Source organism: Macaca mulatta, chromosome 10 (genome assembly GCF_049350105.2).
Source record: "Macaca mulatta isolate MMU2019108-1 chromosome 10, T2T-MMU8v2.0, whole genome shotgun sequence".
In the NCBI taxonomy this organism is placed as follows: domain Eukaryota; kingdom Metazoa; phylum Chordata; class Mammalia; order Primates; family Cercopithecidae; genus Macaca; species Macaca mulatta.
Window position 1 is genome coordinate 59,582,541 of NC_133415.1, and position 27,669 is coordinate 59,610,209.

General features: G+C 44.1%; 1 protein-coding gene across 10 annotated transcripts in view; it reads right to left on the bottom strand.

Annotated features, from left to right (window-relative positions):
• The window catches only part of SYNDIG1 (synapse differentiation inducing 1), a 193,806-nt gene that overhangs the window by 116,058 nt on the left and 50,079 nt on the right, over positions 1-27,669 (bottom strand). For 9 of the 10 annotated variants that reach the window (XM_028827281.2, XM_015149614.3, XM_015149617.3 and 6 more), the window contains exon 2: positions 6,979-7,536. In XM_028827281.2, coding sequence (XP_028683114.1) covers positions 6,979-7,458 — 480 coding nt within the window. In that variant the 5' untranslated portion in view covers positions 7,459-7,536. 10 annotated transcript variants of the gene reach the window in all.

Sequence of the window (27,669 nt, forward strand, 5' to 3'; positions counted from 1 at the left end):
CAAAATTACTGCTAGATATGAATAAGTTCCTGTGTTCTACAGCACTGTAGCATGAAAACAGTTAAAAATATATTATACAGTTGCAAATAGTTAAAAGGAGGTTATTGAATGTTCCCAACAGAAAGCAATGATCAATGTTTGAGTTAATGAATATGCTAATTACCTCGATCTGCTCACCAAGTTATATGTACCAAAACATCACTATATATCCCACAAATATGAATACCCTATTTATTGTCAATTAAAAAATAAAATAAAAATAAAATAAAAAACCTTCTTCGACAAAGAAGTGACAAAGGGAACTTCCTATACCTGATTAAGAGTGTCGATAAAGAACTACAACAAACATCATCTTTCATCATGAAAGCTAACAGCTTTCTCCTAAGATCAGGAGCAAGGCAAGAATGTTCGTTCACTTACACTCAACAATGTGTTTGAGGTTCTGGCCAGTGCTACGAGGTAAACAAACAAATAAGCAAAACAAAACCCCCAAATTTTCCTCTACCCAAATCAGCACCTCAAATCTCTCTGGAGATACTAAACATAATTTTCAAAATGTTGTCTATTATTTTCTGAATTCTTTCTGTTTCCTCTGGATCAATTGTTCTATTTGTTGTTGTTCTGTCTCATTCATGCTTTTGGGTTTTCTTCAAATGCGTGCTGAGTCCTCGCCCCTCTTTCCATGCTTATGAATGAAGTATATGTAAGTGCTCTATTGCAGTTACAGAATTCTGTGTCCTCCAACACTTTCAAGTTTTTACATGAGAAGACAGACTGGAAGGCCTTGGAAAGCTTGATGGCGAGTTCCCAGACGTGAGGTCCTGATGCCGTCTCTTCCCGCTTTGTCTGTGGACTCTGGCATAATGCTGAAACAGAAGTTTACTGGAACACATTTTTCCCCCTAATGTAGAAAGAACAGCGTCATGAGGAGACAGAGTCTAAAGTAAGCAGATCTGTCTGAGATCCAAGGACTGATAGCAGAGCCACATGTGCGATCTTGGAAACACCCCAAGTTTCTGTCTCCCCACATGTAGGATGAGGACAGCACCATGACCCGTCCCCAAGTGCTTCGAGGACTCGATGGCCGAGTGCACTCGCAGGGCCTGGCAGAAAAGTTGCTCCACTGATGAGCGTTCCCTTCTCCCTTCTTCCTTCAGTGAAGAAAAGGCACAGCCCCTGTGGGCACTGCTTCTAGGGGGTGACTGCCACGTACTCCGGGTCTGAAAGGTTTAAGGTTTTGCATTACCACAGGTAAGTGCCATTCAACATCTGGTCACCATCTCTAAGGGAAGAAGGGTGGTCAGGCCTCTGCACCCAGACTCCAGTCACTTCATTTCATGGCTGTAAACTCAAACTGTGTATTTTGTAGCCCTGCTTCATTACTTGTCCCTGAAATCTCTCTGAGTTTATCTGTGTGAAAGGAGACGTCGTTTCCCACTGCTGGTATTCCCTGAGACAGCAGTTTTTAGCTACTGGCTGGGAAGTGGATGAAGCAGTGTTCACATACCTGGGAAGAGGCCCGGGCTGTGGGACATCAGGCCCAATTATCACTACCCAGAGTGTCCTGAGGGCACCCCCACAGGATGCCTGTCTTGTCACCCTGAGCGCAGTGGCACTAGATAATGAGCGGCACCTCTGCACTCCCGCAAAGCCCCAGAGGTGCCCCTATATCACCCTGTCTAATGTCAAGCCATGCTCTACTTCGTGACTTAAAGTGGAGCAGGACAGATCATAAACACTTGCTGAATGGTTGAGAACCTCCCATAAATATTCTCAAAGTTAGTCATAGAACCTGTTCCTGGTACTACCACAACCTTGAAGGTAAACAGTACACTCCACATGCCCTTGCAAACCATGTGTCAGACAGGCCGACCTCTTTGGACCTAGGGAGGCTCCTTCATAAATGCCAGGGACGCACCTGTCTTGGGAAAGTGATTGGGGAAAACACAGCCAGCCACCCAGTGCCCAGGAGCTCCAGCAAGGGAAGCCCCGCTCAGAACCAGGGCAACGAGGGGGCCCTGCTCCGACCCAGGACAATGAGAAGGCCCCACTCCAAACCAGGGCAGTGGCTTTCTGAAAACGGCACTCTCTGGGAAACAGCATCCATTCGCTGTAAACCAAGTGAAGCTATGCAATACTCAAAGAAGTTAAAAATCACATTTTTTTCTTTTTTTTCTGAGTAGAACTGCCTTCTAGAAAGAGCTCAGATCAATATTCACTGTTCTTTTGTTTCAGTAGTTGTCATTCTGTTCAATTAGATGATCTGAAATAAAAAATGATGCCAAAAGTCTATGGTTTTTGGCTCTGTGGTTGCAGTACTGGCACCCAATTTGTTATCACTTCCCTATATCGTGACCTTAAGCAATCCTTTCCACGCTGACTGAGCTTGGCTGTGTGACTTGCTCTGGTCAATGAGATAGTAACATGCAGGACATAGGCACATACTTGACAAGCCCTTGCACAGTGGGCTCCACCTCTCTGGCTGCCACACGATGAAGCCTGGGACAGGATGGGTGACTGCTGGGTGATGCAGTCACCTCTGTTACTGCAGCCAGCAGCCTCTGGCTGCCCAACCCATCACAGCTAGCTATGGAAAAGTGAGTGAGCCCAGGTGAGACCAGCAGAACAATCACCCAGCTGAGCCCAGCTCAATTGTCTACCCTCAGAAATCATAAGCTAAAGAAAGAGTTGTTAAGGCACTATGTTGTGGGAGTGATTTGTTATGCAGCAAATGCTTATCAATTCATGACCGTTTATTATTTAATGGAATGGAGAAAAGAGTAAACCAAAGAACAGCTACTGCATGTTCAATGACACTTCCAACCAATCATTAGTATTTTGTTATTTACAGAAGAATAGAATAAAAAGCACCATAGCTATACTGTAAGAATGTTTCTGAGAAAATATCTTTGTTTTCAGAGAAAAGGGACCAAGTTAACCACTGTGGTGAGGCTCTGAAATCCTCCTCAGCATCCTGAGCCGCATACAGAAGCAACAGCAGCTGTAATGTGTCTCCATCCCTTCCGCTCAGAGCCTGTGGGAGGGCCATTTCTTGATCCAGGTGAGCTCCTTGGATGTCGACCAGAAAGTCTCACTAAAGTGCCTAAAAGGCAGCTCGATTTGTAAACAACTGGCTGTTCCATTGATGTTATTTTAGGAGTGCCTTTTGTGGCCAAGGTATAAATGCCAACATGCTCCATCTTACGTTATAGTCAAAAGTCACTAGAAATATTAATACAGAGTAGGCACTGTTATTATGACTAAAGACTCTTATTACTGTATTATTAAAATAATTATTTCTGATGGGCTTCCACTTTTGCTGCTAGATCAGAGGAGCAGGACTGGGTGGGAAAGTTACCTCCCAAGAAGTATACTATACTACTTGTCAGAGCCTTGGACCTACTAAGACAGACAAGTCTGTGTCTGCCTCCACCCACTTCCTAGCTTTTATTTAAAACATTGTCTCTGAGTAGATTTCAGACCCTTACAGGGTTCCAAAACCACATCTATTACCTGCTGAAGCCACTGTGTGAAAAATCATTGCAATAAAATGGATTCAGTAATTGATTGACAAAAATGTGGATTCAGATATACTATAAATTTTTTAAAAATTGCATTAAAATATTGGTTGTGTTTATGTGCAAGCTCCATCAGAAGCCCACGTGAGTCTTCAAGAAGGATAAACAATTCTTTTGAATGTAGTCCATTGTGAAGTACCAGGAGGGAGGCTAACTGAGGACTAAGAAGATTTGCTGCTCACCTGCTCTCCTCCCACCTTCTCCCCTCCCACCTGCTCCCTGCTCCCCTCCCACCTGCTCCTCTCCCACCTGTTCCCCTCCCACCTGCTCTCCTCCCACCTTCTCTCCTCCCATTGACCTTGGCAGAGTGTAGTTATTCAAGAGAAGTGCATGAATGCAATCGGGGTGGGGAGGAACCCACAAGGGTGAGAAAGAAATGATGGAGACATTCAAATGTCCTTTTCAATCTAGTTGGTTTCAATCAACCATCCCAAGCCTTCTATCACTGGGGCATATTGTGTCCTGGAGGGGATTTTCCAAAAACCCTTAAGAAAGCTGAAAATCCTCTGCCAGCCAGTTTGGCCCCCTGGGGGCTTGGGAACATCTCTGATCCCTTCCTTTCTACCCTCGCATCTCCATTAACGACAAATTTCACCTTTTAGATATTTCTTCACCATTTCTAATGCTGTCCTTATTCTCTCACCTGCCCTTATGACAAGCCCCCCAAAAGAGGCAGGGGGCACATCCAGTTTGGTCCTAGCCCCAGGCTGCCTCCCCTCTTGCCTCCATCTCCTCTACATCCTTGTCCCACTCCTGGTCAGAGCAGCTCCTGAAAACACAGATCAAGATCTGACCACAGCCCTTCTGCATGAGACCCTTCCATGGACCTGCATGGTCACGTGCAGGTGCCAAGGCCTCCTCCTGCGATTCCCAGGTCCTCCACATGACATCCTGCTCACTTTGTGTTGTCTTGTGGATTAAATGTTGGTGCATTCTGGCTCTTGGTTACTCTAACAAATCTATTCAGGCTTCCCAGCAACACGGCCTGTGTGGTGGGGCACAGCAGTGACCCTGAAGCAGAGGGGACAGATGCTCTGGGTGGGGCCTGGCTCTCCAGGCTCCAGGCCCCCCCCTCCCAGGGCTCCTTCTTGACTCTTTGGTGGGTCCCTTCTGTCTCACACGTATCTGAGTTTGTGACTCTGCATAAATCCAGTCTCCCTTAGGTGGCTGATAAGGTCCTTGCTGATGGGAACCCCCTCCCTCTCCAACCTGTCTCCTCCCCGTCTTTCCCATAGGCCTCCGCATTTCTGACCAGTTCCTCTTCCCTGCAGATCTCTGGAGCTGCTGCCTCTGTGCTCCCCAGGTCCTCTTGGACTGGAATTTCTCTGCCAGCTCCCCTCAAGCCTCCTCTTACTCATCCTCAAGATATAGCCGGGGGAGGGCTCCTGCCTGTGTGATGACTTCTGAACCCTGCATTGAGCTCAGGGCCCTAGCCCCTCTTCAGAGCTGATGGGGTATTCCGTTCCCATAACTCCTGGGGCTGCGTTTTCGTGCATTCGCTTCCCTAATTCCACTCCATGCGGGTTGGGCAGTATTTATTTATATTTCGCTGTCAGCAAAGCCCTCAGATCTTGCAAAACAGTAGACAGGGACAGAGGCTTCTGAACAGAAGCCAAGCATGCTCCCAACTTTCCACAGCTGCATCATGAGCACCCTCCCTTTACAGGGGTCACCAGAGGGCATTAGGACCTCCGCAGATGCCCAGGCATCACATCTTGGTCCTCTTCCATGCTACGACTCTCCACTCCCTGCCAGTGGGCTTCCCAGGCTCCACTGGCTGGGGCTGCACCGAAGTTTCCCTCTCCATTGCTGATCCTCCCTCCTGACTAAAGCCGGATCTCTTGGCTCCTAGTTCTCACTGAGGTCTCCAATCCTGATCCTCTGGTCTCCTTGACCTGCCACTCCCTTGCAATTTCTCCGGCCTTTCTATCAAGCGTGGGTCCCATGGTTGTGGGTCTGATTCGGCTCCAAACTTCCTCCCTCTTGCTTTCTCCTGCCTCCTCCACCTTCCAGGCAGAGTACACCTTGCCAAGAGAGCCTCACCTGCTAAAGATGGTCCCACACGGCTGGAGAAAGTCACGGAGCCCTGGGTCTGACCAGATCTTCACACGAACTCATACTGCAACTGGGCAGTTTCTCCAGAAGTCTTTTCTAGAATGGGCACTTCCCCCAGATCACTGCTCTAGACTGTCTGCAATCTCCCCACACCCCAACACACCCCAAGAGCTTCTCTGGCTTGCTGATACTCAGCCAACACGAACCCCTCCTTTCCTTCCTCTTCAACCTAGAGCGCTTGAAAGTTTCCCTTACCCCACCCTTCTCTTCTCTCCCAGGCCAGCACGTGGACTTCTTCTGAGAGGCCATCTCTCACACATACATGCTTGGAGTACAGCTCCTGCCTCCCCAAGACCACTCCCCAGCCGCCGGCCGCGATCCTGAATTTTCCATTCTGAACATTTCCTCTCTACTTACAAAAATGTTCTCACCTACCTTAGTGAAAAACAGACATCCCTTCCTTCCCCCTTTGGCCACACACTGCCTCTGAAGGTCGGACCTGTTCGGCGGTTTCCTCCCCCACCAAACTGACGGAAAACCTGGCCCAAGTCTCCCTGACATCGCGTCCTGGGAAAACATCCTTGGCCTCACTGCAGCGGAAAGTCTGGGAGCGCATGGGCAGCAAACCACTAGTCCATGGCCTGTAGCCGCTGCTCTCACCCTGTCACCCAGTGCTGCCCTAGGGGGCCAGTGTGCCACATACCCAGCAACCACTGTGCCTACCATGCTATATCCAATGTGCAATGTGCACATCTCTGTGCGTGTAATTCAAATGCTGTCACCTGCCCTCCAGTCCTCTAAAAAAGTCAGCTTATCTTCCCTTTAGGCTATCAGTACCTACACTTTCTTCCAGCGTGGTTCAGCTCTATCAACAATCTCTCAGTAGTAACTGTGGAATGCAAAGTCAAGGAACCACAGGTGACAGCAGAAACACCTCCCAAAGTGTCTCCCATCCAATACATTTCCAGCCTCATGTGGCTCTGGGATCAAGCATTCCTCCCTCCTCTTGTCAATGACCTCTCTGTCTCATGGGATGAGGGACAGCAGGGAAAACTGATGAACCCACCAGCACTGCCTTCTGCAGCCCCATCTGACAGCCATTACCTGGGGTCATCTCATACCAGAATCACTGGCTTTCTGTTAATCTAAGTCTTTCCTCTCCTTCTATCTTCCACAAGCATTCAAGAGTGAAGGGCACCAAGACTGCCTTTGGTTTCTGCATTTTTGCACACTAGTTTCATTCCCTAATTTCTGGGCTACAGTGTATAGGCATTCATGGCTCCTGCCCACCCTAGAATCCCCATCACACATTCCTAGAGGGCCTCTGACAAACACATCCTCTAACCTCCAGCTCCTGGAACTCCTCCTCCTCCTCCACATCGTAGGACAGGGTATGGATTTTTATGTCATCAGCTGAGAGGTCGATGAACTTCCCATCGGGGTACTCGAGGCTGTCTTTGGTGGGCGATCGGTCCTCGATGAAGGTGGTCTCGCAGCAGTCGGTGGTCACACCATCCCCCCAGGAACGCAGCACACCCTCTGAATAGAGGATGATGTTGGGCCTGTAGCGGGACTCCACCGACTGCTGCAGGGTGTTGGGGTCCAGCAGCTGCTGCACCGGCTCACTCCTGCTGCTGTCCAGGCTGGCCGGCACTGTGCTGGCCCCCACCCGGTGGCTCTGGTACTGGGGCGCTGGGTAAACAGACACCAGACCATCTCTGCTCTCGGCCATCAAGTTTCTGGTGTTAATTAAGCCATTCCTCTTGCCAGCATCACTGATTTTACTGTGCACCAGCATGCTCTTCTGTTCAATGATGCCATCCATGGTCCTCTCTCTCTGGCTAGGCGTCAGGCTGGCGGGCTGGGCACGTAGGTCACACTTGTCTCAGGGAACCCATTTCTCCTGGAGGAGGAGAAAACAGAGATGAGACAAGAGAATCACACTTAAAAACAAGCTAATCACCCAGACCCACATTGTTTCAGACTGTACCAATCAGCTGATAAATGCATAGTAACTGTGAGAGTTAGACAAAATGCAGTCCTACCTATTCAGTGAATGTTAAAAAGGATCTGTCGGGGTGGCTAGCCAGAGGTAGCAGAAACTGATTACCTGAATCTCTATAAAGTCTCTGCTTCCAAATGAAGGAGACTGCAGGAGCTGGCTCCCTTGCAGCCTAGAGGAACCTTTGATTGCTAGCAGACATCCTGAAACCCACGGGTAAACCCAATCACATTAGCATCCGACAAGTCCATAGGAAAACAGAACTGCAAATCTGTAATGGGGATTAGCTCTTCCCAGGTACATGGCTATTCATTCAAGCAGGAAATTATGTGATTGCAATAATCCCTACTTAGTGATGATCTTGAGGTGTCAAGTCCCAAACACGAATCTGCTACTGAGGCATCTTGAGATAGGCACAGCTTGGTCTCTTAGGGTGCTCTCTACAGTTTGCCACTCAGAATTTGCTGAGAACCGGCAGCATCAGCACCAGCTGGGAGCTTGTTGGAAATGCAGAATCTTGAGTAGCACCTGCATCTACTAAATCAGAATCTGCATTTTAACATGATCCTAGCTGATGAGTCTGCACATTAAAGCTGAGGAGGTGCTGGGCTACAGTGTATATTGCAAGTTTTGGCCTGCTGAACAAGTTGGCTTGATTTTACAACCGATTATTTACTAAATTTTAAAATGTACTCAAATTGTATCAAACTGTTTTTTACAGAACAACTTTTTTCATATTGAAGTGAATTTTTTTTCAACTTTGAGTATCATAAATTATGATACGTATGAATGAAAGGGATCAAAATTAGTGAAATTTTATTTTTGTCATTGCCGCATCCTTCGATACCTCTTTCAACACAGGCTGGTTTGTCATATATATTGTCTTTGCTTCATAATTCCCATTAACTCATTTCCTTCCAGGTTTGCTGGTACCCACTCCCACCTGCTTAGAGCGTTTCCCTGGGCCTCAGTTCATCCACTCAGAGATGAAACTGGGTTGATGGGAGGAGAGAGAATGCCTCTGATGAGGCTGCCATCCGGGGTTATCCACATGGCTCTGCACCAATGCACTCCGGAGTCTTGCCCCAGAACGGTGCTACTGTTCCTCCAATTCCCTTTATAACTTTTGTGGGATTTTTAAAAAATTTTTTCTCAGTTGATGATATTCAGAACCAGTAGCTACAGAGATGAAAGCCTCCTGCCTGACCCTTTATTTCTGCATAAGCAGTCTCTGCTCTGTCTAAGATGCTCCCTTCTCTTGACCAAATGCTTTCTGGGCTGCATCAACCACTGAGTTCCCCGTGTCATCTTCTTATAAGACTTGGAGTCTGGTTTTGAGCTTGGCAGAGCTTTAAATGCATCACTGGCCAATTATGCCCCACCTGCTTCTTTATCGAGGAAGGCAGCTAGAGGAGGAGACAAGATGAAGAGGGGCCTCTGTGGCCTTGCATTTGAGTTCCTAGTTCTTAGTCTCTTTATCACCATTGTAAGAACTCTTCTGGGGAGTTACTAACATGCACACCTAACCATGAGTTGGGGTGAATATCAGGTGAATGGGAAAATTGAGGCATTGTGAAAGGAAAATAAAAGTCAGAAAGTAGGTATGCAACATATTCTATACAAATTTTATGATATATATATATATATATAAAATATATATATATATATATAAAATATATATACATATATATTTTAACTTGGAGACTGTCGCAGTATAAAGAACACTTTACTAAGAGTCAGGAGGCCAGGAATTCAGCCCCAGTTTTGCTACTAAATATCTGACTGTGGGCAAGTGGCTTATGAAAGTGGAATTATTAATGGGGTGCTTGACCAAGAAAAGTTCTCAGGTCCCTTTCAGCTCTATGATTTTTTACGTCTTAGTCCAAGAGTTCTGGGGTTTTATGGCAATAGATAAGAGATTTTTCACAAAATGGCTTCAGTGGTGAATTGTAGCAAACACTTAAAGAACTAATACCAGTCCTTCTCAAACTTTTCCAAAAAACTGAAGAGGAGAGAACACTTCCTAAGTCATTCCATGAGGTCAGCATTACTGACACCAAAGCCAGACAAGACACCAGAGGAACATTACAGACTCATATCCCTTATGAACACTGATGTAAAACGCCCAACAAAAATACTACTAAACTGAATTAAGTGGCATATTAAAGGAATCATATACCATGATCAAGTGAGATTTATTTCTGGAATGCAAGGAGGGTTAAAATTATGAAAATCAATCACTGTAATACACCATATTAACAGAACGGAAGACAAAGATATACGATTATCTCAACTGACATAGAAAAAGAATTTAATGCTTTTCTACTAAGCATTTCTGGAAAAGCATGGATGCTTTTCTCTTTCATGATAAAAACGTGAAACAAACTAGGAATAGAAAGAAATTACCTCAACAAAATAAAAGCTATATTTGAAGAAATCCACAGTGAACATCATACTCAATGGTGAAAGCACCCATAAGATCAAGAACAAGGCAAAGATGCTCACTTTTCCCACTTTTATTGAACACTGTACTAAAAGTTGTAGCCAGAGAAATTAGGCAAGAACAAAAAATAAAAGGCACCTAATTGGAAAGGAAGAAGTATGATCTCATATATAGAAAACCCTAAAGATTCCACAAAAAATCTGTTAGAACTAATAAATGAAGTGAGCAAAGTAGCAGGATAAATGTTAATACACAAAAATCAGCTGCATTTCTATACACTAATAATGAAGAATCTGAAAAGAAATTTTTAAAATTCATTTACAATGGCATCAAAAAGAACACAATACTTCAGAATTAATTGAACCAATGAGGTGAAAGACTGGTACAATGAAGTCATCAAAACATTGCCGAGGCAGGGGGTGGTGGGTCATGCCTATAATCCCAGTTCCTTGGGAGGCTGAAGTGGGTGGATCACTCGAGATCAGGATTTCGAAACCAGCCTGGCCAACATCATGGTGAAACCCTATCTCTACTAAAAATACAAAAATTAGACTGATGAGGCTGAGGCAGAAGAATTTCTTGAACACAGGAGGCAGAGGTTGCAGTGAGCTGAGATCATGCCACTGCACTCCAGCCTGGGTGACAGAGCAAAACTCCATCTCAAAAAAAAAAAAAAAAAAAAAAAAAACTGCTGAAAGAAATTAAGGAAGACATGAATAAATGGGAAGAGAGTCCATATTCATGCATTGGGAACCTTGATATTGCTAGGATGTCAATACTACCCAAAGTTATCGATAGATTCAGTGTGATCAGTAGCAAAATCCCAACAATGTTGTCTGCAGAAACAGAAAAACCCATTCTAACATTCACATGGAATCTCAAGGAGCACAGGCTGGACTTAGAACAAAGTAGGAGTACTCACACCTCCTGATTTTAAGACTTACTACAATGGCACTAGAATCAAAACAGTGTGATATGGCATAAATACACATATATGGACCAAGTGAATAAAATAGAGAGCCCAGAAATAAACACTTGCTTATACAATCAAATGATTTTTGACAAGGGTGCCAACACCATTCAATAGGGAAAGGACATTTTTATCAACAAATGGTGCTAAAAAATTGGATATCTACATGCAAAAGAATGAAGTTGAACCCTTACCTAATACCATCTTCAAAAACCAATCCCAAATAAATCAGTCACCTAAATGTAAAATCTAAAACCATAAAACTCTTAGAAGAAAACAGGGCAAAAGCTTCATGACATTGGACTTATCAGTGATCTCCTGGACGTGACACCAAAAGCAGAGGCAACAAAAGAAAAAACAAGTTGGACTTCATAAAAATTTAGAAATTTTTGTGCATCAATAGACAATATCAACAGAGTAAGAAAGTAAGCCACAGAATGGGAGAAAACATTTGCAAATCATGTATCTAATAAGGAATTAATACCCAGGATATACAGAGAATGGCTAAAACTCAACAACAGCAAAATCTGATTCAAAAATTGGCAAAGGACTTGAATAGACATTTCTCCAAAGAAGATATACAGATGGCCAATAAGCCCATGAAAAGATGCTCAACATCACTAATAATGGGAAATGAAAATCAAAACTGCATATGAGAGATGACCTCATACTCACTGGGATGGCTACTGTTTTTTTAAAAAAACAGAAAATAACAAGTGTTGGTGAGGATGTGAAAAAGCTGGAATCCTTGTGCACTGCTGGTGGGAATGAAAAATGGTTCAGTCGCTTTGGAAAACAGTATGGCAGTTCCTCAAATAATTAAAAATAGAATTACCATATGGTCCAGAAATTCCACTTCTGGATATATACCAAAAGGAGTTGAAAACAGGGTCTTGAAGAGATATTTGCATGCCATGTTCATAGCAGTACTATTCATAATAGTTGAAATGTGAAAGCATCCCAAGTGTCTGCGGATGAATGGATAAGCAAAATGTGCTATCTACATTCAATGGAGTATTGCTCAGCCTTAAAAAGGGAAGGGAATTCTGATATAGGCCACAGCATGGATGGACCTTGAGGACATTATTCTAAGCGAAATAAGCTACTCACATAAAGACATATGCTGTAGGATTCCATCAATATGAGGTACTTAGAGTCATCAAAAGTACTCAAAAGTCACCAAAAGTGTGGTTTCCAGGGGATGGGAGTGGTGTGAGGAGTTATTATTTAATAGGTGTGGAAGGAAAAGGGATATAGAGATAGACGGTGGTGATGCTTACACATTATAAGTGTACTTAATACCACCAAACTGTACACTTAAAAATTGTTAAGTTGGTAAATTTTATGCTAACATAATAAAAATTAGAAAAACTCAATTAAACTGAACTAAAAGCAAACATAAAAAGAAGAGCTATCTATGTGGAGATTCATGCTAAAGTATTTAAAGATGAAATAAAAGATGCACAGTCTGGGACTTTCTAAAAATCATCTGGATTGGAAGGAGAAGTGCACACCATACCAAGAAAACAAGACTGTGGGCTGACCACTGATCATCTCAGTTGGAATTCCCATCTGAAATTCAGTGACAGTAGAAAGTCAAGGAACCACAGGTGACGGCAAAAACACCTTCCAAAGTGTCCCCCCCACGTACATTTCCAGCCTCATGTGGCTCTAGGATCACGCATCCCTCTTTTATCTGGCCAATGACCTCTCTGTCTCATGGGATGCGGGACAGCAGGGATCCCTGATGAACCCACCAGCACTGCCATCTGGAGCCCCATCTGACAGCCATTACCTTGGGTCATCTCTGACCATCTTTGATCACTGAAGGAGGAGTGTATACCATACTGAGAAAACAAGACTGGCAGCAGGAGTGATGAATGAAGGTATGTTGTATACCATACAGGGAAAACAAGACTGGCTGTGGGCTGACCACTGAAGGAGGAGTGTATACCATACAGGGAAAACAAGACTGGCTGTGGGCTGACCACTGAAGGAGGAGTGTATATCATACTGAGAAAACAAGACTGGCTGTGGGCTGACCACTGAAGGAGGAGTATATACTATACAGGGAAAACAAGACTGGCTGTGGGCTGACCACCAAAGTTGGCTGATGGGCGCACACGATCCATTATACAATCCTCTCTCCTTTCGTGTGTGTTTGAAATTTTCTGTAATAGAGAGGTTTGAAGAAATCAACAAGTTAAGCTGTGCAGGGAAGGTGTTCCAGGCAGAGGCAGCAGCATAGGTAGTGTTTGGGAAGCAGAGGAGGAGACCAGAGAGATAAAGTTAGGAGGGTGGGTCTCATTTAGAGGCTCTTAGTAAGCAACAGGCTTGTGGAAGAAAGGCTTAAGTGGGATGTGATCATCAGAGAGGCAGTTCAGGCAGATGGATGTGTGAACAGCATGAAGAATGGGTACAAGGAGAAGCACAATAAGCACTGGCGATGTGGACAACTGACAAACATGGTGGTCCTCTACTGCTCAACGGGCTTTCGGGCAATAAGAAGGGTGTGATGCCCCGCAGGAAACTTTGGGGTCCATGATCCAAGAGAGCCCCAGTGATGGTTCCCTGCTTTGTGTATTGTATTTGAAAAATGGGTCATGAAGGGCAAAATGTGTAGCCTCATCCCGCAGCTGGAGGATTCCACATTCAGCAGCTCAGACCACAGGGTCCTCCCTGCGGGACATGGGGGCCTGCGACCGCGCTGGCAGTAGGAGTGGCGAATGAAAGTGCGCTGGGGCTCTCACTTGCCCCTCTCAGGTACAGCCACTCCTCCAGGCTGTGTGTGGAATGCTGTTCAGCTTGGCTCACCTGAGTAAGCAGCAAACACCTTCAAAACCCAGAGGATATTTAGGAAGGGCACACCCAGTTTCTAACACAGAGGTGGCTGTGGTGCCTGAGGCTATCTCCAATATGCCCAGGGAGAGCTCCCAGCCAGACAGACAGGGTGCTTCTTAGTGCCTTGAAGGAGCTGGCCCAGGGAGGCGGGTCTCCTGAGTGGGGTGGCACTGACACATTCAGTGGGATCTTTCTTGCTTGGAGAGTGTTTGAGGAACACAGCAAGACTCAGGATGCCCAACTCCTCCCTGCCTCTGGAGACAAATGTCCATTCAGAATTGGCCTTTGAGTGCACTGACATCCACAGGGATGTGGCTGCCCAGTAATTTCACTCGTGACCACACTCAGATATCGCCTCTTTTTGGAGCAGAGTTGGTCATCCGGACTCCCATGCTGCCCAGCTGAGGCCTGGGTGACAGCACGGCCATGCCCCTCTGGTTCTGCTGGGGACAAGGCATCGCGGCTGCACTGCAGGCTCTCCCATCACAGCCATGATCTCAACCATCCTTGCAGTTCTGACGATGCATCCTGGACAATTCACCTGTTCCACTAGCACTTGATGACTAACGAAGTGATGTTTTGCTAACACCAGCCACAAATGAATCCTAAAATGTGTGTGTCAAGAACTTCATTGATGAAAACAAAACATGACTCTTCATCAATGAAGAAAAATTACTTGTTTAAGTCAGTACCCCAGTGAAAGTTGTCAGAATCAAAATGGAGTCAATAACGTTAAGAAAACCCTGACAAACAGCCAGGGGAGGCCATGAAGAGCGGGTTCTTATGCTTGTATGCTTAATAACAAAACAAGACTACAAAACCCACAGCATTTTACACAAAAAAACACTTCTGCAAGGACATCTGCCCAGCAACTGCCCGCCCAGCCTCAGAGTGGTGTCCTCCTTGTTATTAATCTTTATAGCCAAGGATAATTATTTCAAAACAATTGTGTAATCTTCATCATTTTCTTTTTCATGAAAAACCTTTGTCTTCCTTTACCTTCCTGAATGTGCACATGGTTTACTATGGCATGTGTGTTCCCATTGCAAAGCTTTATGCCCAGATAAACATTTTTTCTTTTAGAGAGCTTCTCTCTGTTTATGATTAAGGTTGACACCTAGAGAGATGTGTAATTTAAAAACCCATCGATCTTGGACTAAGTTATTAAACCCTAGTAGCTTTTCTTGATTTATAAAGAAACCTTCCATTTAGGAAGGAACTATTCTAGCCAGAAATTCAGTAGCATTTAGGAGGAAAGCACATTGCTGTACATTCAGTGACGAGGTTTGGATTTTCATCAAGCAATTTCCCAGAACTTCCCTTTGACATGAAGAGCTACCCCTATGCTCTCACCAGGAGGTATCTGCACTCAAGCCAGCAGAAAGCATCAGCAAATAACTACGGTCCTGCTTCAGAACTGGCAAGGGTTCCCATCTCATCCCTATCTTAACTCGAGGTAATGGCCTACTGAAACCAAGATCAGAACATCTAAAGAGCCACCGTTTTCTTATGGCTCTGCATGTTGGAAGCTACCTAAACTTAAACCAGTAAACACCACCCCGCACACCAAATGACAATCATCTCTCAACGCAAGTGAAAACCATCCAGGGGTTGGTGACAAAATACTCCAGCTGGGCAAAAACCAGCTCTTCAGAGCAGAGGTGGCCTCAAGTCCTAATGCAACATCACCAATAAAAGTTTCAAAACAGAACTCCCTCCCTCAAACCCAGGGAAGAAAGGAAGCCCGTCCGTGTCCAGCCCCTACCACACCACGAGCATGTGGCAGGTACTTCCATGCACCCACCTGACAGGCACTTAGTGGGCACCTACCGTGTGCAGGCAGTGTGTAGTGCGTTGAGTGCGGGGGTGTAGCTGGGGACCTAGGCGACCACCAGCAGGGACCCTGCACGCAGCACAGGAGAAAGACAATTTTTTGAACGAGCACCAATGTGTGACCAGTGGGCAAGACAAAGCTGCCTTGAGGGGACAAACACAGGGCACAATCACCTGTGAAGACCCGCTGATGGCAACCCCTGAACGGGTGAGGAGTTAGCCAGGGCCAGACCAAGGGACAGTGTTCCGGCCGGGGAAATCCCCGCCCAGCACACTGGGCCTTGAGGCAAAGGCCAGCAGAGGTACCTGTGCAGAGGCTCAGGAAAGAGGAGAGGGAGGGCACAGGCCCAGGCGGGAGCCCCGGGGCTCGTCCTGACAACCTCAGGTGTTGCGGGAAGTCAGAGACCCTGAACGGAGAGACTGGCTGAAGCCGTGGCAGAAGAACATAAATTGTGAAGATTTCATGGACATTTATTAGTTCCCCAAATTAATACTTTTATAATTTCCTATGCCTGTATTTACTGCATTTCTTATGCCTGTATTTACTGCAATCTCTGAACATAAATTGTGAAGATTTCATGGACACTTGTCACTTCCCCAATCAATAATTTCCTATGCCTGCCTTTAATCTCTTAATCCCATCATCTTCTTCGTAAGCTGAGGAGGATGAACGTTGCTTCAGGACCCTGTGATTGTGTCAACTGCACAAATTGTTTGTAGAGTATGTGTGTTTGAACAATATGAAATCTGGGCATCTTAAAAAAAGAACAGGATAACAGCAATGTTCAGAGAACAAGAGAGGTAACTTTGAACTGGCCGCTGGTGAGCCGGACGGAACAGAACTATATTTCTCCTCTTTCAAAAGCAAACAGGAGAAATATCGCTGAATTCTTTTTCTCAGCTAGGAACATCCCTGAGAAAGAGAATGCGCCCTGAAGGTAGGCTTATAGATGGCCCCTTTTAAGACGTGCTGTCTTTTATGGTCAAAGTCGAAGGGATGAAATAAGCCCCTGTCTCCTGTAGCGCTCCCAGGCTTATTAGGCGGAGAAAAATTCCCACCTAATAAATTTTGGTCAGACAGGTTGTCTGCTCTCAAACCCTGTTTCCTGATAAGATGCCGGCGAAACTTCATTAGCAATTTTAATTTCACCTCATCCGGTGGTCCTGTGATCTCGCCCTGCCTCCATTTGCTTTGTGATACTGTATTACCTTGTGAAGTATGTGATCTCTGTGATCCACACCCTATTCATGCACTCCCTCCCCTTTTGAAAATCACTAATAAAAACTTGCTGGTTTTACGGCTCAGGGAACATCACGGATCCTGCCGACATGTGATGTCTCCCCTGGACACCCAGCTTTAAATTTCTCTCTCTTGTGCTCTTTCCCTTTATTTCTCAACCCAGCCGAGGCACTTAGGAAATAGCAAAGAACCCACGTAACCATCAGGAGTGGGTTCTCCCGATACTCAGGAGACCCTGAGTGCCTGAGGAGGGGGGTGGTGTGGAGGCTGTGAGGAGGGAGCCCTCATGCTTCTAGCTTAGGCCCTCGGATTAGAGAAAGGGATGACGATAAAGTCACATCAACCAGGGGGTTGATACAGTTTGGATGTCTATGGGTTCCAAATCTCAGGTTGAAATGTGATCCCTTGTGTTGGAGGTGGGGCCGGGAGTGAGGTGCCCTCCCTAGGGTAATGAGTTCCGTAAGAGCTGGTTGTTGAAGAGACTGGGACCCCCTCCTCTTTCTCTTGCTTCCCCTTCATCGTGTGATTTGCCTGCTTCCCTTCACCTTCTGCCATGAATAAAAACCTCCTGAGGCCTCACCAGAAGCTGAGCAGATGCCAGTGCTGTGCCTTGTACAGCCTGCAGAACCATGAGCCCAAACAAACTTCCTTTAAAAATAAATCATCCAGGCTCAGGTATTCCTTTATAGCCATACGAAATGGACTAACACAGGGGCTGAATCCGTGGGTGCCCCACCCCGTGCCCTGGCTCCCATCATCCCAGGAACTGATGGTGCCATCATGGCTCACATACAGGTCAGGCCAGGCCAAAGGGGTTATGGCGCCTGGTGCAGCCTCAGTCAGTGACAGTGAGAAGCTGATGGATCAGCATCCAGCATCTTTGTCCTGGGGTGGGACGGCTCAGGGGCTGGTGTTTCACACTCCCCCAGCGCCCCCCAGAGATCAGCTTGCTGTATAACACAGCATTTGTCTAAGGTCTTCCCTCCCTGGTCCTTGATTGGTGTTTCCTGGGATCCCCCCCCCTCCCAAATTCTCATCCCCAGGCTTGTTTCTTGAGGACAAACCCAAGGCATCAGACTATTGTCAACAAGCCTGCCAGGTGTTATCACAACTTCCGTATGGACAAGAAAGCTAAGCAGGCCAACTTGTATGTCTATAAACCTACAGCTCTGTAAATATTACTAGATGACTGCAATTCGTTTCTGTGGTCAGAACTGGAGAAGGTGGTAAATATCTGCCTTCACAGATCCAAGCAGAAACCACCAGAAAGAGCTGGAAGCCCTCCCAGCCTGCAAGAAGGAAGGTAATGTGCCTACATGGACAAACACTTCTTACAACAAAAGTGAGAAACAGGCCAGGACAGTTAATTCTTTCTGCAAATGTATAAGCTGCCTGATTGCAGGGAGAGCATGTCTTGGTGTCCTCAGTTCCCTGGAGAAAAACTCCTCAGTACTCACTGGCATTCTGGTTTTCCAGAGCAGTCTCAGAAGGTGGAGTAATCTAAATCTGCCCCTAAAAGACGGATTCTCTCCCACGTGCTGGGGAACAGTTAGCTTTCCTGGCTTCTGAGGCCCTGGAGAAGGAAGACTCAGACCCACCAACCCCTTCCCAAGAAAATGACTGCCCCAGCAACCTCCAGGATGCACCCTGGTGGTGTCTTTTGGATTTCACAAGGTCCTAAATCCTAACAGTGGTTGATCTAAATGCAGATAGAAAAGACACAAAGAGAAATAGGTGGAGATTGAGCCCAGGCGTTTCTGACTCCAAGCCTTATAGTCCTCATGAAGCAGAAGACCCCGGGTCTCTGTTGGAAAGCTGGGGAAACAGCTCAGGCTGCGAAGCTGCGCATGGACGCTCACGGCTGAAAGGCTGGGAGTGCAGGAAGATCCCAACTCTGTTGCTTTCTTTAACTTTGATTAGTATTTTCATCCATTTTTTAAAATAATTGCTTTACTGGAATATCATTTGCCTGCCATGAAATTCATCCAAATTTAAAGATGTATAATTGAGTGAGATTTAGTATATTCACAAAGTTGTGCAACCCTCATCACTGTCTGATTCCAGAACATTCCTGTCACCCCATGCCCATGATGTGGTTCCTTTCCCCAGCCCCTGGCAAACACTGATCTACCGTCTGTCTCCATGGATTTGCCTATTCTGGACATTTCATATAACTGGAATCATATACTATGTGGTCTCTCATGACTGCCTTCTTTCACTTGGCATGATGTGTTTGAGGTAATTTCTTCTCATGGCGGGATAATACTCCACAGTATGGAAGCACTGCATTGTGTTTACCTTCACTGTGCTTTCATTTTGCAGGGAAATGGTGGTTGCTATCCTTTAGCTCTTGTATAATACGGGGTTAATTATGATTACAGGTCTTTGGCTGAATGGTTGATAAGACAGTGTGTTCTTTTTCTGGCATGTATATAGTGAGAATAAAACTATCTTAAAAACAAAGTCCTCAGTGGGTACCTCTGGGGTGAGGGAATGGCATTTTGTGTATGGCCCGGAACACAAAGTGACAACATAGTAGATGTTCTGGAAACAGAGGCAGGGTCTCAGAAACATTAGATGGACCAGACAAATCCCGTTGGAGGCAGCCTCTGTTACCCACTGATGGAAGAAAACGCTGCAGGCTGGGCCTGCTTACTCACTGCGAAATAGAAAAACTCAGTCCCCTAAATACAGCAGATGCTTTTGCATGCCGAGTGTCCCATCAGAATAAGCCAGCACACGCAGAAGCCACCTTCCCCGCCAGAAATGGGATCTGAGAAATTTCATGCTCAGCCTGCATGTAGTACACACAGCACACACCTTCTGTGAAGAAGCCCAGCCTGCTCCAGGGGGAATTATGCATTGGAAACGTGACAGAGTTATACATGGACCTATCCATGAAGAAATTAGGATTATTCATTACAGGTAGCATTTTTTTTTTCAAACTTGTTTCTAATGTTTAATAGATGGTTTTTCTCTGAGGAATTGGCTAGAAAAAAATCCAGTGAATGTTTTGGGAACCAGTATTGCAAGTGCAATTATTTTCAAACAAATGCATGAATAAAGAAATACAGAAAAACTGGAGTATCAAAACTTTCTCTTAGTTTTCCTTTTTATCTGAACCTGCAAATAAGTCTAGATTTTTTAAAAAGTCTATGTCTCGCCCACCCTACCACCCACCCTTCTCCTTTTCTTAAATATACCTACTCCTTTCACAGAATGACTTAAAGATCTGCACTGTTGGTTTACAATTTGTTACTGTATGGAGCGGAAGGAACTTCACAGCATAGTATTCCATGTCCATCCCTGTGTTGCTAATTAGAAACCTCAAATGCCAATTATATTGTGCAGTATCAGTCACATTTAACATATAAGACCACCTGTGTAGCAGCCTCTCCAAGTAGAAACAGAATGAAGTTGGCTATCTATGCAACTGAAGGAGAAAATAAAACTAATTGCAGGCTAGGCGTGGTGGCTCACACCTGTAATCCTAGCACTTTGGGAGGCTCAGGCAGGCGGACTGCTTGAGCTCAGGAGTTCAAGACAAGTCTGGACAACACTGTGACAACCCATCTCTACTAAAATACAAAAAGAATAGTTGGGCATGGTGGCATGCGCCCATAGTCCCAGCTACTCCAGAGCCTGAGGCAGGAGAATCGCTTGAACTCGGGAGGCAGAAGTTGCAGTGAGCAGAGATTGCACCACTGCACTCCAGCCTGGGCGACAGAACAAGACTTCCGTCTCCAGAAACAAAAACAAAAACAACCCAAAAAACAAACAAAACCCCCACAAAACTAATTGCAGTTTCATTTAGCCAGAGTGTTTGCCATGTTTGACAGGTACGGCTGCTCTTGACCCTTCTTATACAGCTCAATTTGGCAAGGCATTAGGAGGGCACCAGGGGCTGGGTCTTTCCCAAACCCTAACACTGTTAGAAGCCTTTTGTGTAAATAGCAAAACTTCCCTATTGCTAAGCGAATGATATGTGTAACTCACCAAGGCCCAAGTGTAGAGAGAAAAGAGCTGCTTGCAAATCCTCATTAAAACAATTAAAATTTGCCTTTAGCACAAACACACAGAAAAGCCTGTGATTTGGCAGTGGAGAGAGTTAATGAAGCATTTGGGACTAGATCAGTTATTACTATTTAGCATTTAAATGGCACATTACAATTGCAAAATGCTATATCATCCTATGTATCATTTTTGGTGGCCTGGGACTTCCTGTTCACAAAGCCAACCCAAACGTCTGCTGGTGAGTGATGCTTTGTCATAGCACAGCACCACTGGGACACAGTCCACAGGAACTCCAAATCTGATTTATAAGCACTCAGACATGTATAGCAAATATGATGTGATTTTGGAAATAAGGAAACCTTTCAGGCCATTGCTGCTTTTAAAAGTTGTGCCAACTCCCTGTAGCTTTGTGAGTCTCTGCTTCATTTTTAAGGATAATGTGGAGGGAGGCAGCTTCTTCCCCTGTGACGCTGCCATGTCCACCATTACCAACTCCACCACCCTCACCATGACCACCATCTCCATTATCTCCACCATCACCACCACAACCATCACTACCTTCACTACCCCATCACCTCCAGAATTTCAATCACCATAATAATCAGCATCACTGCCACAGCCATTGCCATAATCACCACCACCAGGAGTACTGCCATCATCATCACCACTCTCCCCACCACTGTCACCATCACTGGGAGTACTACCATCACCACCACCACCACCATCCCCACCACTGACACCATCACCGGGAGTACTACCATCACCACCACCATCACCATCCCCACCACTGACACCATCACCAGGAGTACTACCATCACCACCACCATCACTGTCATCATGTCCACCACTGGAACCATTACCAGGGGTATTGCCACCATCACCACCACCATCACCATAATTATCCCCACCACTGACACCATCACCACCACCATCACCAACACTATTTCCAACATTGACACCATCACCATTATTATCCCCACCATTGATACCATCACCAGGTGTACTACCATCACCCTCACCACCATCACCATCATCATCCCCACCACTGACACTGTCAATAGGATTACCATCACCATTGCCACCATCATCCCCACTGCTGACACTACTGCCAGGATTTGAGAAACTAAGGCCACAGGACAAACACATCTAACACCTGCATTTGTACAGCCCACAAGCTAAGAATGGCTTTCACATTTTTAAGTGGTTGAAGAAAATAGGAATATTCCATGACACACCAAAATTATGTGAAATTCAAATGTCAGTGTCCATAAATAAAGTTTTATTGGACTACACCCACAACCATTCATGCACATATGTCTATGGCTTCTTCTTCACAACAAGGGAAGAGCTGAGCACTTGTGACAGAGACCATATTGTCCATGAAGCCTAAAATATTATCTGACTCTTTACAGAAAAATTTTACTGATTCCTAGCCATCATTCCTTCCACACCACCACCACCACCATCGTTACCAGAAATCAGACCCACAACCACCATTATATCACTACTACCACTACTACTACTACTAACATCACTGTTGGTACAAGTAATGTCACCAGTACCATTGTCATCATTACCATCAACACCAGTGACGCCCTCTCACACACACACAGTCCACGGTTTAGAGATGCAGAGGCTCCCATGTGACCAAAGATTTAAGTGATAAGATTGTGAATGTGGACACAGCCTCAGCCAAGACGTCTTCCTCCCCACCCACTGAAGGAGAGAAAGAGAAAGCCTTGAAAGCATTCTCATCTCTAAAATTATTTTGGGTAAAACTGTTTTTTTCTTCTTTGGAGGAGGGCCAGAGGGGCTTCATCTCTGAGAATTTCTAACCACAAGCCCGCACTCACACTCTCTCTGAGATTTCACACTCTTAATGTGCCTTAAAAAACACAGTTGAACACTTAGTTTGTAGTGTTTGGGGCTGGGAATCCACCACTGTGATTCTTGGCAGAAGCAAATGCAAATGTCCTCTAGGATAATGTATCCTAGAAAATGCCCATGGATAGTCTCAGAAAGCAAACTGAGCTTGGGATTTAAGGGAGGGAAATGAGCACTGCTAATGGTTTGGATGCATGTGTCCCTTTGCAATTAATATGTTGGAACTAAATTCCTGAGGTGATGGAATTAAGAGGCGGAGCCCTTGAAGGTGATTAAGCCCCCACCCATAGGATTAGTGCTTGTATAAAAGGGCTTGAGGGTGAAGAGTTAGCCCCTTCTTTCGCTTCTGCTATGTGAGCACACAGTGCTCATCCCCTCCAGAGGACACGCAACAAGGTGCTCTCTTAGAAGAAGGCAGTGAGTCCCTATCAGACACTGAATCTGTCAGCACTTCAATGTTGGGCTTCCCAGGCTTCAGAACTGTGTGAAATACATTTCTATTATTGATAAATTACACTGTGTGGTATTTCGTTGTAACAGCAGAAGTGAACTAAGACAAGCACTAAACACAGGAAGAAATAAGCAAGGGTGAGCAGAAATATCACAAATCTGGTTCACAGTGAATGTAGGTATTAACACTTTCAGATGAAGATTATAAAATAACCATACTTAGGATACTTTACAAATGAAATATTTAGGACTTTTAGAAATAAAAACACATCAGTGAAATTAAAAGTCAATGGACAAACTGTTATTTTTGGCATTAAAATTGACTAGATGCTCTGAGAGATTCCCTTGTTACAAAATTAGATGCAGGATTGGAACACACTTTGAGACATTATTGATTGTGAAGGAAAATCTCCAAATATCACCACTCTTCCATAGAAGATTACTTGAAGGGGCAGATTTAGGATTGATTTAGGATTGATTAGCATTGATTGATTTAGGATTTAGGATTGATTTAGGATTCAACAGTAACAGTGATAGTAAGTTTTATAGCCTTGTAGAAAGACAAGATAGAGAAGTTGAGGCTGAACTTTATTCTAAGCTAAGATTCTTTATGGATGCGGTCTCAGATTTAAGCATGCATTTGAATCACCTGAAAGGCATGTTAAAGCCCAGATTGCCAGGCTGTAGAGTTCCTTACTCAGTGTGGAAAGGGATACCCAAGTTTCCATTTCTAAGAAGCTCACAGGTGATGCTGCTGCAGCTGATCCAGGGACCACACTCTGAGAACCACTGTTCTGTTGATTGCAATAGAGCAATTCAGTGACGACCCCTCACTACAGGCAGAAATAGAAACAAACACCTCTAAGAGAACCCCTTCCCCCAAATTTAACCACAGAATAAGGTCAAACAACGAGCTGAGAAAGATCATCATGCACGAAAGAGTGCATGCCACCATGAGCATCTGTAGAGAAAGAGAGAAAAACTCTGGACCATCAAGGACTTTACATATTTTTATAGTGAGAAGAAAATACAGAACAATTGTTCACGAAACACTTACATAAATAAAACACAAGAAGGAGCAAGTGACAAGTGACTATGAGAATAAACAGAAAAATGAAACGTGAATTTCAAAAAGCAAAACATATGTTTGTTGAAGTAAAAAGCACAACAGAAGATTTGGAATCTAACAGCAGAATAGACACAGCTAAGAAAAAAATGTAATCCAGAAGACAGATCTGAGAAAAAAACCCCAAATACCTCACGAATAGAAAAAAAAAGATAGGAAACAGCAATGAGCAGCAAAGAGTCTGGCAGGTAGAATGAGAAAGATCAGTCTCTTCTAGTGGGAGTCTCGGAAATGGAGAAAGAACGCCTGGGAGAGGAGAAGCCACACTTCAAAGGACGCTACCTAAGAAATGTTCAGCACTGATGAGAAACACAAATTCACTGATCCAGGAGATACCACATTGACACATTACGTGCAACTGCTGAAGATTAAGTGGAAAGGTCTTAAAAGCAGTCAAAGGAAAATAGTGGATAATCTACATAGCAACAAAAACTAGAATGGCAAGACACATATCAAGCAATAACGGAAGCCAAAGGACCAGGGACTAATATCTTCAATATATTGACAGATATTAACTCTCAACTTTGAACTGGACATAATGAAATTATCTTTCAAGAGCCAAGTGAAAAATCCATTTGCAAATAAATAAAAAAACTACTTAGAGATTTAAACTAAAAGGAATTCTAAAGGAGGCACTTTAGGAAGAAGAAAAATAATGCCGGGTGATGATCTGAGATGCAAGGACTTATGAGCCCACAAACTCACAACATATTTATAAATCCAAACAAACATTGACTCTCTCTCTCTCTCTCTATATATATATATATAAACGTAAATCATTAGGTTTATTCTTAAAACTCTAAACACAGGAAAACAATAGCATGCAAATCAGGATGTGAGTGATTCTAAGATTCTTTTGATATTCCAGAAGTGTGTTAACATGTTCAGTTTTAGACTTAAATATACATAGGCAAATGTCAAGGATAACTACCAAATGAATGGAAACATTTCTAATCATTCTAAACCAGGGGAGAGAAGTACATGAGTAAGACTTGAAAAAAACAGTGAAACCTCAATCAAACAGAAAGAGGTAAGAAAAAAATGAAACAGAAAAAATGTAGGCCAAATTCCAAATGCAAAATGAGGATAATAGCAAATCCAAACATATCAGTATTCACGATAGGTACAAATTAATTTAAATTGTCAATTAAAATAAATTGTTACTTTGGATTTAAAATAATATCCAGACATATGTTATTCATAAGAGATAGACCTAAAGCACACGGACATGGAAGCGCTAAAAGCAAAAGGATGGAAAACATATATATGTGGAAAATCCTAGGCAACAAATAAGAAATTTGGCATGGTGTAATGAATATAAAACAAAGCGGACATTAAGGAGTAGAAAGTATTATTATATAGTAACATAGTTACACAGAGAGAGGTCCAATGAACCATATACAATAGTTCTCAACTTCTATGTACACAATCCATTTATATCACATTATATAAAGCAAAATCTATAGAATTATGGGGATAATGTAATATCTTCACTATCACAACAGGAGACTGCAAAGTATGCTCTCAATTATGCTGAGAAATAAACGGGCCCAAATGAAGAAAAACAGAATATTTGAATAATAATTTTGATCAAAAATGCATGTATAAAACTTGGCATCCAACAGAGAATACAAATTCTTCTAGGCATACCTGTTCTCTTTCTCTCTCATTCTCTGTCTCTCTTGCTCTCTCTCCATTCTTCTCTCTCTTTCTTCCTTTCAAAAATTGATCAAGTATTAGGCCATGAAGTATGCTGGGCATGGTGGCTCACGCCTGTAATCCCAGCACTTTGGGAGGTCGAGGTGGGTAGATCACCTGAGGTCAAGAGTTCGAGACCAGCCTGGCCAACAGGGCAAAACTCTGTCTCTACTAAAAATACAAAAACCAGCCAGGCATGGTGGCATGTGCCTGTAATTCCAACTACTCAGGAGGTGGACACAGGAGAATTGCTTGAACCCGGGAGGTGGAGGTTGCAGTGAGCCAAGATGATGCCACTGCACTCCAGCTTGAGTGACAGAGTGAGACTCCGTCAAAAAAAAAAAAAAAAAGAAGATGTATGTATAAAAAATTAGTATCTTACAGATCACTTTCTTTAACCACAATGCAATTCATATAAAAGTTGATACAATTAATAAAAACTACGTTCATTTAGAAATGAAGAAAAAGAAATGCTTTCTTAATAACCATTTGATCAAAAAGGAATCATAACAAAATATAAAAATATCTAGGACAGAATCATTGGAAAACTAAATTATTGAAACCTAGGGATGCAGGAGAAGAGGGAAATATGTAGCCTTAAATGCATATATTATTTTTAAAAGGTTAAAAATTAATGAGCCCCTATCTAAATTAATAAATTCACCAAAATAATAATAATAAAGGCAAAGAATATATGAGAAAAGGTAACAAGGTAAGAGCAGAAGGTAGTGAATCAGAAAGCAAAGATACCACACAGGATCCACAAGGCCAAGTCTTTTCCCTGCAAAGACAACTGTCTGACGAGGCTGTGTAAAGAGAGAACCAGGGAGCCTGCTTCTGGGCTAGACGAAGAAGTGGACACACATCACTCTTCCCCTCTCTCCAAGACCCCGTTAAAATGTTAGTGAAAGAGCAAAAAGAATCTTAATGGAAGAGAAAATGGAAAAAATCATCCTTAACAAGATAAATAATTTTAAAGCATAACAGTAGATGAGGTATCTAACCAAAGGAGAGAAGAAGGAGTGTGGGCAGAAGCTGCAGCTAGGAATTCATGTTTGGAGCCTGCAGGAGGCCAAGAGGACACAGGAACACGGGCTGGCAGAAGACCATTCATCAAAACCGTGTACATGGACAGGCAATGGGACAGCACCTTCGAAGTTGACAGAAAAACCTTTAAAGTATGTACTCCATCAAGCACTCCTCCAAGGATGAGTAAAAACAAAAAGGAGACAAAACATGGATGACAATAAATATTTTCAAGAATCAGAAAATGTGTCTCACAGCAGCCTGTCTGAATAAGTAACTTAAAGATTTACTCCAGAAACAAATGGCAGTGAAAACCATGGATGTGGATAATAGAAGATAAGGAGAAAGCAGTGAATAGCTTAAATGAATAAAAAGCAATCTCTGCATGGCAGCTGGCCAGCAGCAATCTGTCCCATTTATAATAAACACCGTGGGCTTCACAAAGACCATCTTTGTGAGCAAGAACGGCAGCATGCACGCACAGCTGGAAGTTAAGACGGATGCTGTGA